The sequence below is a fragment of the Amia ocellicauda genome, chromosome 4 (assembly GCF_036373705.1).
Source record: "Amia ocellicauda isolate fAmiCal2 chromosome 4, fAmiCal2.hap1, whole genome shotgun sequence".
Lineage (NCBI taxonomy): Eukaryota > Metazoa > Chordata > Actinopteri > Amiiformes > Amiidae > Amia > Amia ocellicauda.
In genome coordinates this window covers 15,171,975-15,185,586 of record NC_089853.1, presented here as the reverse complement: position 1 = coordinate 15,185,586, position 13,612 = coordinate 15,171,975, and the positions used below count along the sequence as shown (strand labels likewise).

The following is a 13,612-nucleotide window of genomic DNA, read 5'->3' as shown; positions in this document are numbered from 1 at the left end:
GTCTCAGGCACACCTCCAAGCATCCAGCACCGCACAGATCCAGCAGTAGAGTGACAAACTCTCTAGGCCTATATGACAGTCCCCTGACTTGGGGGGTTTGTATACACTACGTTGATCGAGGGGTTACATCACCATTGCTCATAAACAATCCGTCCCGTTACACTCTCCCCCCCTAAATTCCTCCTCTCTGCAGTAACCTCAGCGAATTAATTGCATCAGTATCACTGATCTGAGTCACTAAGCCCAGCTTAGCGATAACCTGCTTCACTAATGCCCCGTTTCCACTGGTGGACGTGTCCGGCCCCGGACGCTTAAACGGGTGTTTCCACTGGCTAAGCATCCGGACGCATCTGTGTTTTGTGGCCGGTTAACTTGCTGGTGCTGGATGTGTCCGTAAGCGTCCGTCCCCATTGAGGACATGATTCACTATCAGAATTGGAGGTGTGTGTTTGACTTGAGACACAGGGAAGAGATCAGAGACATTGTGTCGGAAGATATAATCTCAAGTGCCGTGTGCAATCACGAAGAAATTACAGTTTTATTAGCAGCATGGAGTGAAATCCACATACAGAGACAATGGCTGCTTACAGTTAATATCTGAGTGCATTAAAAACGTGGATTTCACAGGACCGGTGCAGCGCCTGACTAGTTAAAATAAACTGAAGGATAATAATCGCATCGTAGCAGCCGATGGTATTAATATTGTATATTATTGTATATTAATATTGTATGAACAGCTGGCTGTTCAGGCTGTGTGTGTGACTGTGTTCAGGACAATCCGCAGACAATCAGTATGAAGGCGAACACGATTCAGTTAACGTGTCCATTTACAAGATAAATTAATGAATAAATTAATACAGCAGATCTGTGTTTCCCTCTAAAACATAAGGACTGGTTTAATAAATGCATCCATAAACGCCATGACTGAGACGCGCACACTTTTGTTAAATTAAAGCTGCTATATTGTAGCTGGATAATTAATAGTTAAACGTGTGTATTTTGTTTCAACTGTAACTTGCCCTGGTTAAGGACGTCTGATAAGTACATTATAAATAATACGGCAAATAGTATCGTTTGCAGTTACAAACCTGTAGTCAGAGTAATAAATTAAGGGAGTCACGATGTGCTGTTTAAAATACATCTATACTAGCACAAATGATGGCGATAATAATAACAATACATATTTGCTATTTAGTATTATTGTTGCACATGGAAACGTATTCTTATGGGAACATGCTTGTCTGAATATAATTCGTGTTGTCTACACGTGCAGTTCTTCCTGATATCTCTGAACAGAAACGTGTATTTATTACGCTGTTTACAATCATGTAAAGCAAAAATAATAAAACAGACACAAAAGTCCTCTCTCCTCTGTCTCTGTTTTTAACACAAACACAAACCAAACCCACAGTCGCTGCACCTCCATCAGAGGGACGGATTCACTGCGGCCTGGTTTTGCAGAAACAGCTCTGGGACGCGTCGGAGGACAGACTCGTCCAGCATGGCACGGCATGACACGACGCTTCAGCCAGTGGAACCGAGGCATAAAAGACCAGGCTTCTGATGCAGGGATTTGTATTTCCCTCAGAGAGCTCATACACTATGACCCTGGTACAAATGTACTTACACTTCAACACCACTGAAATTATTACCTATACTCACTGTTCACACCAAGAAGAAAATTATAATTGTCAAACCTCAAACGTAAGACCTGGGTAGCAACATATAGGACCTTCATACAGTAAGCTTTAAAAAGGGGGTTTACAAACTTACATTTGCCACAGAAGCCATAGGGCCAGGGGAATATTTGGGTTGGCAACTAAATTCATATTTCACAATCCCATTTGTGTGAGCTACAAAACAGGACACTGCAAAAGATTTAAAGGACACTCCTGCCCTGGAGAGGGTACAAGAAAACATGCTATACATATACCTTAAAATAACTCAACCACTTTAGTCAGGAACAGAGCACAATATGTGAAATTCCACTATTAAAGTGGACATACTAGCAATAATTATTTCTATGAATCTTAAATGTTTAGCTTGGATGTAGCCAGAAATGGACATTAAGATGAAGGACAATTTAAGGTGTTATAGGAGCCAATTCTGTACACAAAGAGTTGTGAGGTGCAGAACAAGCTGCGGTGTTGAAGCGGACATCCTTCTGGATGAAACAGCTGGATTAAATTCTGGGGTCAATTAGCTATTTGAAAACCAAACATTCAAGATTGGCCTCTCTCATTTGCAACCTTTCTTATAGTCTTATGTTGTAGTACACAGTTGGATTATTCCCAACTGACAGCATTAAAAGGAAGAAAAAAAAAGAAACAAACAAACGGGCAATTCAATAACAAAACAAAATAACTGTTGATTTTTCCTTTAGCTTTTTTAATTTTTACTTGTATTTAAGCTGGGCAGAAACTGATGTTCTAGGACTTCTTTGCTGAACACTTAAAGCAGTTCCTTCCTGAAAAGAAGTGCCTTGGTTTTTCCTCTTGACCACAAAGGGGAAATTGTCCCTGGACGAATGTTAACGTCCCCACTGTGATTCTGCTAAAATTAACTGCGGCTCAATGACAGCCAAAGGACTTCCCCACTGTGATTTATCTGCAGATTTCAAACAAGGATTGCAGCTTCCCTGTGGTACTCCTGCTCTTTCTGATCCTTTGGATGGGTCTTTTTTCCTGGTCCAGGAACCACATCACAAGTCCTCATATGAAAAAATGTGGTTTCAATCAAGTTTCTTCATTCAAGTGGAAATTATATATATATAATTTATTTTATTTTTTTTACCTGGTAAATCATTAACAAACTAATACCCACATTCCTTTACATTATTTCTATATGGTAAAATATTTTTAGAATTAGAAATAATCTTTTCTCTGGAAAAATGTGTAATTATGAATGTAACCTTTCACAGGTTTATCCACTGAAATATAATGGGAGGAAAAAAGTATTCAGACAAAATAGAGAACATATTTATCATTAAAGGAACATAAGCAAAGGGTATAAAAAGGCTAGAGTATTCCAAGAAGCATTCGTAAATTAATTTTTTTGTAATTATAAAAAGCTAGGGGGCTTACCAAATAATAAAATTAAGTTGGAGGGAAAAATGGCTTGTGAATAGTTTGAGAGGTCCATCAGTACCCTAGAAACTAAATCCAGGCCATCACTTCCCAATGGAGAGAAAAGAACAATGCCACTTAAAAAAGTCCCTCAATGAATACAGGTCAACATGCAAAACCTAAAAAAAAAAAAAAAAAAAAAAAAAAAAAAAATTGAAGGTACATACAGTACATTTGATGCATAAGCCTGAGATGTTCTTTGACAACATCCCTAAGTCGAATCTCTCCAGATCTGAGCGTCTTCCACAGTAAAGCTCAGAGTTCATGCAGAGACAAAATGAGAGAGGCCTATAATGGGAAAAGGTCTATTGTGCCTTCTGTCAAACACACAGGCACTGCCATTATGTCATGGGGTTACTTTTCCTTTACAGGGGCTGGAAGCCTTCCCATGATTGAGGGAAATTTAAATGCAGGGCCTTACCATAACGTATTACTAACAGGAGCCCTTCCTAGTGGCCACAGGGACATTTGACAAAGCTGCCCACTTCAGCGTGTCAGTAATTGAAGCAGCCAACTAACCGCCCAATGTAGAAAACAAAATCCCAGGAGAAATGGATTCAACGTCAGTAGTGGTCATTGTAACCACTGTAACTCCATTGTAACTCAAGACAGTGGGAATAATTGTTTGTCAAAGTTCATTTGGTTAGGAAAAAGAAAAGGAAACTGTAATGCCTCTTTCTTAATTCTATTATTTGGGATAATTCCATTTTCTTCCTTTTTTTGGCCTAATTTATCCAACTTCTTTTCTTTTTGAAGAAAAATTGAAAACAGAAAGACTTTTTCCTTCCTGAGGAATTTTGCTTGTCCACTGCAGAGCCAAGTCTTTCTTACAGAAAGTAATTAGTGACAAACATAATTAGAACACTAAACAGCACAAAATAAATACTCCAAATTAATGCTCACAAGCAATACAAATTTGTTTGGAACCACAATGTTTTATTATTATTCTTGTGCAGTGTAACTTAAGCAATGAATCTCAACTTAGCAAAGATGTAATGCTTAATTTAGATGTTAATGACTGTTTTCTAAGGCAGTCTAGAAATCCCATCTTGTCTCCAGGTGCATCAGTGTCTGATGAAAATAAACAGGACATGTTTGTAACGGAGATGTTGTGAAGAATTACTGCCTACTGATGCACATTTAATACCTTGCATCCTCATAATAGCTAACTAGCTAAATAAACATCAGCCTCTCCAGGCCTCTCTTTGAGTCTGTAACAGATGCACTGCCACAAACAAGTGGTATGAAGATAAATACGTTATTTGCTTAAAATGTTTCACTACATTAGACTTATAGATCAATTATATACAGTACTGTGCAAAAGTTTTAGGCAGGTATGAAAAAATGCTGTAAAGTAAGAATGCTTTCAAAAATAGACATGTTAATAGATTATAGTTATCAATTAACTAAATGCAAAGTGATTAAACAAGAAAAAAAATCTACATCAAATCAGTATTTGGTACCCTTTGCCTTCAAAACAGCATCAATTTTTCTAGATAAACTTGCACACAGTTTTTGAAGGAACTTGGCAGGTAGGTTGGCCCAAACATCTTGGAGAATTAACCACAGTTCTTCTGTGGATTTAGGCAGCCTCAGTTGCTTCTCTCTCTTCATGTAATCCCAGACAGACTCGATGATGTTGAGATCAGGGCTCTGTGGAGGCCATACCATCACTTCCAGGACTCCTTGTTCTTTATGTTCTTAATGACGTTCGCTGTATGTTTGTCATGCTACAGGATAAATTTGGGGACAATCAGATGCCTCCCTGATGGTATTGCATGATGGATAAATATCTGCCTGTACTTCTCAGCATTGAGGAGACCATTAATTCTGATCAAATCCCCAACTCCATTTGCAGAAATGCAGCCCCAAACAGCCTCCACCATGCTTCACTGTTGCCTACAGACACTCATTCATGTACCGCTCTCCAGCCCTTCGGCGAACAAACACCCTTCTGCTACAGACACATATTTCAAATTTTCACTCATCATGGGTGTACCAGGGTCCCACTGTTTCTGCCAATTCTGAGCTGATGGCACTGCTGGACATATTCCGATTGCGAAAGGAAGCAAGCATGATGTGTCTTTCATCTGCTGCAATAAGTTTCCTTGGCCGACCACTGCATCTACGGTCCTCAACGTTGCCCATTTCTTTGTGCTTCTACAAAAGAGCTGGGACAGCACATCTGGAAACCCCTGTCTGCCATCAAATTTCTGCCTGGGAGAGACCTCGCTGATGCAGTATAACTACTGTTGCTGTGCTCAGTCTTGCCATGCTGTATGACTTTTGACTGTAAACTGTCTTCAGCAGCCTCACCTTGTTAGCTGAGTTTGGCTGTCCCTCACCAAGTTTTGAAGGCAATGTGTGGTCACACCAAATATGGATTTGATTTAGATATTTCTTCTGTTCACTCACTTTGCATTTAGTTAATTGATAAATATAATCTATTAACATGTCTATTTTTGAAAGCATTCCTACTTTACAGCATTTTTTCACACCTGCCTAAAACATTTGCACAGTACTGTATATTTTCAAAGTGTGTTGAAAACTTATTCAGCCTAGAGACAACTATAGCAATGAATAGACAACAATTATGGATAGAAATCAAAGGAGTGGCTGTCCGAAGATCACACCCCCTGGTCCTCTTTTAAAACTGAACTACAAGAGATACAAACATCTGGAAAATGTCATATTTGTCAGACACCAGCACTGAACAATTCTCTTCTGGTCTGACAGATAAACTAAAGACATGACTTAGAAAGACTACTGGACAATTTCCCACAGAATCCAAATTCAGATTCCCTCCACTCACCCATAGCTGTGTACTGTGGCTTACAGGATTTAGGAGTCTTTGCAAGAACACAATGCTTACAACTTCCTAACAAAGATAAATGCTGTATTCCAAGCTAGATGGTGAAATTTTAAAATAAGCCCGCATGTATTTGAGGTTTTTTCAACTTCTCAGTGAAGAGGAGGTCCCATAGACTGAAAGACCACAGGATGATCAATTACTTGGAATAAGTGATGGCGCTAAGCAATAGTAATAGAAAATACTAATGCACACAATCATCTTAAAGCTCTTCAGAGGAAAAAAAATAAGTCCCATTGGTCTTAGTTTTATCAGCCTTCATTGCTTGGCATATGTGAACCATATGCTAGATACTGAGGCTCATCGCAAAGCTCTCACATTAATCAAATGCAACAGTGTGTACACCAGGTTTTATATTTTACAACTGCAAAATCAATATATGCTACATGTGCTCAACAACCCCACTGAACTGTTGAGTGAAGCATATGGTGTACTTCACAGCCTTAAAGCGAAGGAGTGGATTATATTTAAGGCACAATTCACAGATGAATTTGAATGACCTGACAACCGGGTTTGCAGTTGGAAACCTCAGGCAGAGACTCAGTTCATCGTAATTTAGTGAGATCTGGAGCATAATTATTATGGGACCCTTTCATTCCTTTAATGTCTCGGGAGTCTTGAAGAGGCTGATATATTTAATCATGTGCTTAATTAGAACACAATGTAACTACGATCTTTAATGCATTAAGTGTATGTTCTTATGTGATTTCTATAACAAAATCTTTTTTTTTTAATGTTTCCATAAATTAATATATTTATCTGAGACCCCATTCTCACTTTTATTATTATGATTAAGATGATGTACAATTTAGTTTATGTATCTGCTTTCTTGCTACAGTAATGCAGGTGTGAATTTCATTACTTCAATATAATTTTGCTTGTGGTGGCGGGTGGGGTTAGGGGATATGCTTGGACTTGGACATGCTTATGTATGGGTTGTGTGTCAGTGACTGTGTCATTACATATATGTGACAACTTTGCTGTAAAGAAGGAATACACCAATAAATAAGCAATATTGTACATATTATGCACATTTCCATCTGGGTGTATCTGTAGTCTAATTCTCAACATTAGGCTTTGAGCTCTGTCAGTTATATATATTAAAAAAAGTAATCAGACCTAATTATCCCACTGAGGAGCTTCTTGGCAACAACACAGTAGCAAAGATGCTCTAATAACAAACAACAACAGATTCAACCTGCATTTGAAACAATGTTATTCGGGTGATTGGTTTAGTTGTACCAATTTTATTTATGAAAGTAAACTTCTTCATCAACTCATTTTCAAAGTTTACTGAACTGTTATTCACCCTAGAAACAACTGTGGAAATTAATAGAAATTAATTATTGAAAGAAAATCAATCTATTGGCTGTCTGAAGTACACAAATGTGAACCTCCAAGAAATTCCAGATATTAGGAAAATATAGTATTTGTCAGTCACTAACACTGCACAATTCCCTTCTATTCTGATAAATGAACACAAGAAAGTATTTGTTAAAAGACTGCTGAACAATTTTAGGATTTTGTCAACTCAGTATAGCCCAGAGCACAAGAAATGTCATGTATGGATTATAGATGATTTTTCTCCTGAGTACTTTTTCTATGACAGGCATTCACCTCACCTCACCAATTTTATATACAAACAATTTTCTTCTACTACAGCTCTCTATCTCCAGTATATTTTGAAGGTTTCCACCTGTCAGAAATTTTAATTCAATGCCAGACAGTAGTGGTTAGCATGGGGATAGGAGGGTGGGAGGTACAATGTTTAAAACTTTTCCAAATCCTAATTGTAAAAAAACCCATTTCTTATAAACGTGTTATTGTATCCGTTTCGTTTTCAAAGTAATGCAGTGCAGCTGAGTTGTATGTATGTATTTATATTATACAAAAAAGCATCTCAGAAGACTCAAAAGCTGTTGTTGTTGTTTCTTAAAAATTATTTCTCAGAACTATGGCCCAAAATAGCCTCTTGTATTGCTTAGGAGAAAAAAAAAAAAGGGTTCTTCGGAACAGCTGTGTTACACATTTCATGTTAAATTAAGTGTAGCCTGTGCCAATCAGGTCAGTGTGTCACACGGAGCCAAGAAATTAATTGAGCCACCTGCTACGAGAAGAGTCAGCTTCAATCTCGGTGGACATAAACATGTTTCTAGAGAGAAAATGCTTATTTTCTTTTACCCCTTAATTTAATATGGCCTTGGTCCGAAAAAGTAGGGGAACGACACACTTTGACGTGTTATTGCTTTGCATGTGATGACGTACTTGTTTGAGTTGAGAATGCTTGTGTTTCTTGTCGTCTCCAAAAAATAGAAACATTTAATTATATAAGCCTCTGATCAGAGTGCAGGTTGAGCCCTATAGTCCAGACAGCGCTGGTCCCAATCTGGACTGTGTCCACTAGCCGACTGCTACTAAGATTCCCAATGGAATGATGTACAATTGGCCAAGCACGGCCGGGGCTGGGTGGGCTTGAGGCAGCCTGGGTTTCCTCTGTTTGTCGCACAACCACAACTCCCAGAGCTTACTGGGCTGGGCGTGTTATTAGTGAGAGCTGCTTTAGTCTTCTCTACTGTGCTGCTGTATGGTGGGACTCGTAGGGGTGAAAAGCAGTGATGGGAGAGAGCGGAGCATGTCTCAGAGAGTGTGTCTCTGTTTTAGCTTAAGAATCGGGAAGTCTAGTTGATGAGCAATCAGAAGGATACAAAAAACAAAGCTGGTGATTCAGAAGAAGAACAAGAAGAGAAAAATAAATAAAATACCTTCTCTGCAGCTCCTTGATGCGCACCATTAGGTTTAGGTGGCCTTGAGAGTACTGCTCTATAACATCTCGCACATCATATGGCTTTCTGGCTTGCTGGAGGGAAACAAAGAAACAAACAAAGCAGAAGTACAAATTAGATATCTTGCCAAAGATAACAGTGCTGAAAGCCACCCAGGGCCTGCTCAATCCTGACCTGAGTCCTACAGTACGGAACATGTCTTAGAGAACTAGAGTGCCAAATAAGGAGACCAGGAAAGGCATAGCATTCCTCTAGCCATCTGCTTATGCATCCTTGACACACAGGTCAAAGGTCAAACTTCTTTTATTTTAAAACAGGACAATCTGGTGCACAAGATTCAGGCTGTTTACAACCTTTACATGGAAAAGATGCAACTGCCTCCACACCTTCATTTATTTCACTTGGTAGGTCGTCAATGAAAGCAATGCAGGAGAGACCGTAAGCTTTTAAATAAGGAAACTTTCCGAGCTGTCACCATATCTCATTCTTTCCACTTAATTTTTTTTTCTTCTCTCCGCCTGTGTAATTCAAAGCCTGTTAGATAGCTGCCTCTCCATGAGCCCTGGCATGTTTTGATTTCTATAATGATCGAGACCATTAGTGGTGATAATCATCTAAAGTGAATTAAAGAGGATTTTATGCACGGCATAAAAGAAAAACACTATTTCCTTCCAAGCCTCATTGAGATTAGGGAATGAGCTAGCTGGGATAAATAGGGTTTTGCTAACTGTTGGGCTTGCCCTATGTTCTGCAATGGATGCCAACAATGAGAGAGAAGAAACGGGAATGTACCTAGCAGCCATTTATCACTCATTATGAATGAAAGCTGGCAGTGTGTCTTAAAACCCAATACATTTTCAGTTTCCCATTCAGGATCAACAACTTTCCCTTAAATAGGTACACTGTAACTGCACTCAATGCAGACTAGAGGTGGGAGGTAGACCTGCCTCATAAAGTGCTGTGAAATATATATGCATTCAAAATGCACTTCATAAATCTTACATGCTGACAATGTCTGTGCAAATAAAAAAAGTGCTAGGCCAGTTTCAAATGCACAGATTGTGAGTGTGCAAAGTGCCATTGAGAGCTGTATAGTTCCTCCCTTCAATGTTGCATCTCTGCTGTTTTTGCATGAATAACTGAGTAGCAATTGAGTAACGATTGTTGTTTCCAAACAGTTGTTTTGTGGCCAGGTCAGACATATAAATTCAGCAACACGAGGGTTCCCAAGGAAGAGAGCAATGTATTTATGTATGAATGTATGATTTATGCACTGGAAACAAAGATTTGTGTGGAAGCAAAAATAACTCATATTATCCACTGCAATGACTCAGTATGCTTCTCTTCATTTTATTTTCTCTTGACATTATCAAAAATAAGAAAATATATATACATAAATATAAAACCCATCATGTTGCCTGCTGTTGTAAAACACACATTCATTACTTACTAAAATCTCTAATAAATGACTTGCTTGTATGAAAATACTTTGGTAAGGTTTATCCATGGAACTAATGTAATTTTATAAATAATTATTTTTATGTCATGATATCTAATCATTTGAACATGTACAATGGACACAATATAAATAAATCGAAGGGCAGTTTGTGGCTCCAAGTAGTTTTGTTCAAGCTTTTTCCTTTTTAAAATCTCCACTCTTGCACAACCTCTACATTTTAAGAGCAACCCTGAGCAACTACTCAACTCAACTCACTGGATTCCCTGCATCTGTGACCTGTCTGCTCCAACCTATCCCCTATCCTGCTGCTCGTCTGGTGATCTCTCCCCTGGCACCTGCTACCTGACAAGGGGCACTTGACAGTAAATGAATGAGTAAATAAATAAAAGATTAATAAAAGTTCCTATGAGAGATGTTTCTCCAATGGTAATTCTGCATACAGGTGTGAGGTCACAAAGGTAAAAAGTCATGCAGATGCTTTGCTCCTGAGGATACAGCCTGGACACTTGACTTGAGTACAAGACTGGTCTGTTCTCAGCTCTGCACACTTCACAAAATAAATTAGTCTTGTCTGTAAATTTGCCAGGCAAAATAGTACAGTTGTTCCTAGTACATCCCAGTTATCAGGCTGTGATGTCTCTGAGCCAACCGACTATTAAAAGTACAGCTCAGGAAAATAGCTCTGTAGGGAATTGATTGCTATATGGTCACTTTTAACAGTGTAAATACATAAGATACATGTATTTGTCTCCTGATACAATTGGGAAGAAAGAGGCAAAATAAATACCAAAAAGCTGTTAAACCAAATGTATAATTTCTTTGTTGTCTGAAATCCCCAATCTCCAAAATGCCCTCCTGGAGATTCCCTGAGCATCACATGGCTCACATGAGAAATTTGACAGAATTCTCCTCTGTATTAAAACCTAGGTATCCAAACTGATTCACTGTAAGAATAATAACAATGATAATAGAGTGCTCTTTTCATTTGGATATTACTCCCTCTGGTTTGTTAGCTACCTGTCATTTGGATGGATAATAGGGCACCTAAAATGCATTTGCATAGGCAGAAAACTTTTAATTGACAGACTGGTAGACACTCCCTTTGTCCTTGGAGGCATAACACAACCAGCGGAGACTCCTGCTATGATTTCAGCACCAAAAAATATGTATTATTTGAGTGTGAGTATATATGTGTGTGTGTGTGCGTGTGTATGCGATTCCATTGAAAGCGCGGTATTAGTCGAATCTCACAAGTGTCTGTTTCCCTCTTTAGTTTCCCCTGAAGGGTCTTAGGGACTTCCTGTCTGGCTGGGAGATGCATCAGTGTGAAAGAAGTGATTCGGAAATGAATACACACCTAGGATTAAGGAATAATGGTGCGATAACCCAAACCTTTTTCTTTTTTCTTCCTCTTCTTCACCGTCTTTACTTTCTCGTTTTGTGGAAAGTGATACAGATAGCACTGGGGGAGGGGCAAAGGTCAGGGCCATTAGTAGTTAAATGAAAGTGAGCTCAGGGTAAATTTTGAGAACCTGCTTAAGTCCCCATGGGGCCAAACCTCCCCCTGCTTACCCACTTCCCCTTCTCTCAGGCAAACAAGCGTCTCTTTCACTGCGAACAGAGAATGGAGGGTGTAGCTTCCGATGACAAAAACCTGAATTGTACTCCAGTCTTACCCCCCCACCCCCCAACAAAAGAAAAAACAATTAAATAAAAAAAACTAAAAAACTCTTAACTGGTGACGAGATTGAGGTTTTTATTTACCAAACAAAAACACCTATTCACAACTCACCTGGAATTTCTTTTTAGCCACGAAGTACTGCATCCGGCGAATAACCCTAATGGCAGCTCTGTGCGACTCTCTCAACCTGTGGGAAACAGAGAGGGGTGGGGGGGAGAGAGAGAGGAAGACAGGTGAAGTGGGTTGAAAATGGAGCCCCTTCTTGAGACAAAGAAAGGCAGGGAAAAGACAAAGCCCTTTATCAAAACTTGTTCAATTTATCTTTCGCTTAGCAAAGTTACAATGCAGCCTCTTCTGCACCACCCAGAACTGACAAAGAAGCAAAAGACTAAATATCCTCAGGAAAGCACTGAAGACGCCATTGACATATCTGTTATTGTTTCTCAGAAAAACATGATTAAATGTTTTAGTGACAAAAATATACAGTACTATTTCTCGTTTTGAAAGATATATGTGCTTTTATAATGAAACTATGCATCTAATTCAACAGCAGGCTCTTCTCTAGAAACATCACTTGCTAAAGCTCTGGTACAGACAGTAGAACATATTTTGAATAAAAATAAAAATCTCTTTCATTCATACACAGTTAAATTGCCATGCAATGCAATCATGGTACAATTCCAGAGGGACTGACTAAAGGCCAGATTAAAACAAACCTTTGACCCACCTTCTAATCTAGTACTCAATGCTTAATTTTTGAGCAAAACTTTGTTCTACTTATAGCTATGACTGCTATCAAATGCATGTTTGTAGTTTGCTAACAGCAGGTAGGTCAAAGTATTGATTTAATCCAACCTTAAATCTGCAATTTGTGGCTGCATGGAAATTAAAAACACTTAATTAATTCTCACTGGGAACTCGCAAACAAACAAAACAAAAAACAGTAGTGCTGAACTGAAATCCAGTGACACTGGAGATTGTTGACTTTGCAAACTCAAATCCATTAAAATGAATACTGGGACTGGGTAGAGTAATACATAAATATATAAGTAAAGTAATTAATAAAAACATTCCACATAGGATACTCTTTGAAAAATAGAAGGAAAAAATAAAGCAATTTCAGTAATTCAAGTGCTTTCATGTCTGTTTCCATGCATCAGATGAAGGTTATAAGATCACTTCTGTTTTTGGAGTTCATCTGCACTTTGCATTTCTTTCCTTCTTGCAATTTAATCCTTGCTTTTTTTGCGTGTAAGCAAATCCCCAATACAAACGTAAGCACAGCCAAAATCCATCATTAATTAACAAATGAATCAATCAAGCTGGCATGAATCTCGGGCAGTCGACAGAACCGTCCCTGGGGGCCGATAGGTCTGCAGTCAAGGTGCCTGTATTGCAACATCTGGTGACAGAGATACTAGAGAGACCTGGAATCACGCCAGCAAGTTCATATTTAATCAAATCTTTCATCATTTGCACTGCAGGGGCCATCGGTTTACAATTTACTGGCATCTGAGATTATTTCTTGTCTTTTCACACATTCTTTTATCACCAAGATCCCGGGACTCAGACTTCACTGTGGCGTTTTAACTCAGCAAGTTTAAAATGGATTGGGTTGCACTTTAAGGCTTTAAGTATTCTGAAACTTGTGACAAGAGGGGAAAAAATAGAAAGGCTTAAATTACTCTGTCAGTA

General features: G+C 38.7%; 1 protein-coding gene across 2 annotated transcripts in view; it reads right to left on the bottom strand.

The window, feature by feature from the left end:
- The window catches only part of kcnq1.1 (potassium voltage-gated channel, KQT-like subfamily, member 1.1), a 343,893-nt gene that overhangs the window by 140,763 nt on the left and 189,518 nt on the right, over nt 1–13,612 (bottom strand). For both annotated transcript variants that reach the window (XM_066701065.1, XM_066701066.1), the window contains 2 exons: nt 12,029–12,104; nt 8,757–8,851 (listed from right to left, as the gene is read on the bottom strand). In XM_066701065.1, the coding sequence (XP_066557162.1) occupies nt 8,757–8,851; nt 12,029–12,104 (171 nt within the window). The remainder of the gene's footprint in view (nt 1–8,756; nt 8,852–12,028; nt 12,105–13,612) is intronic.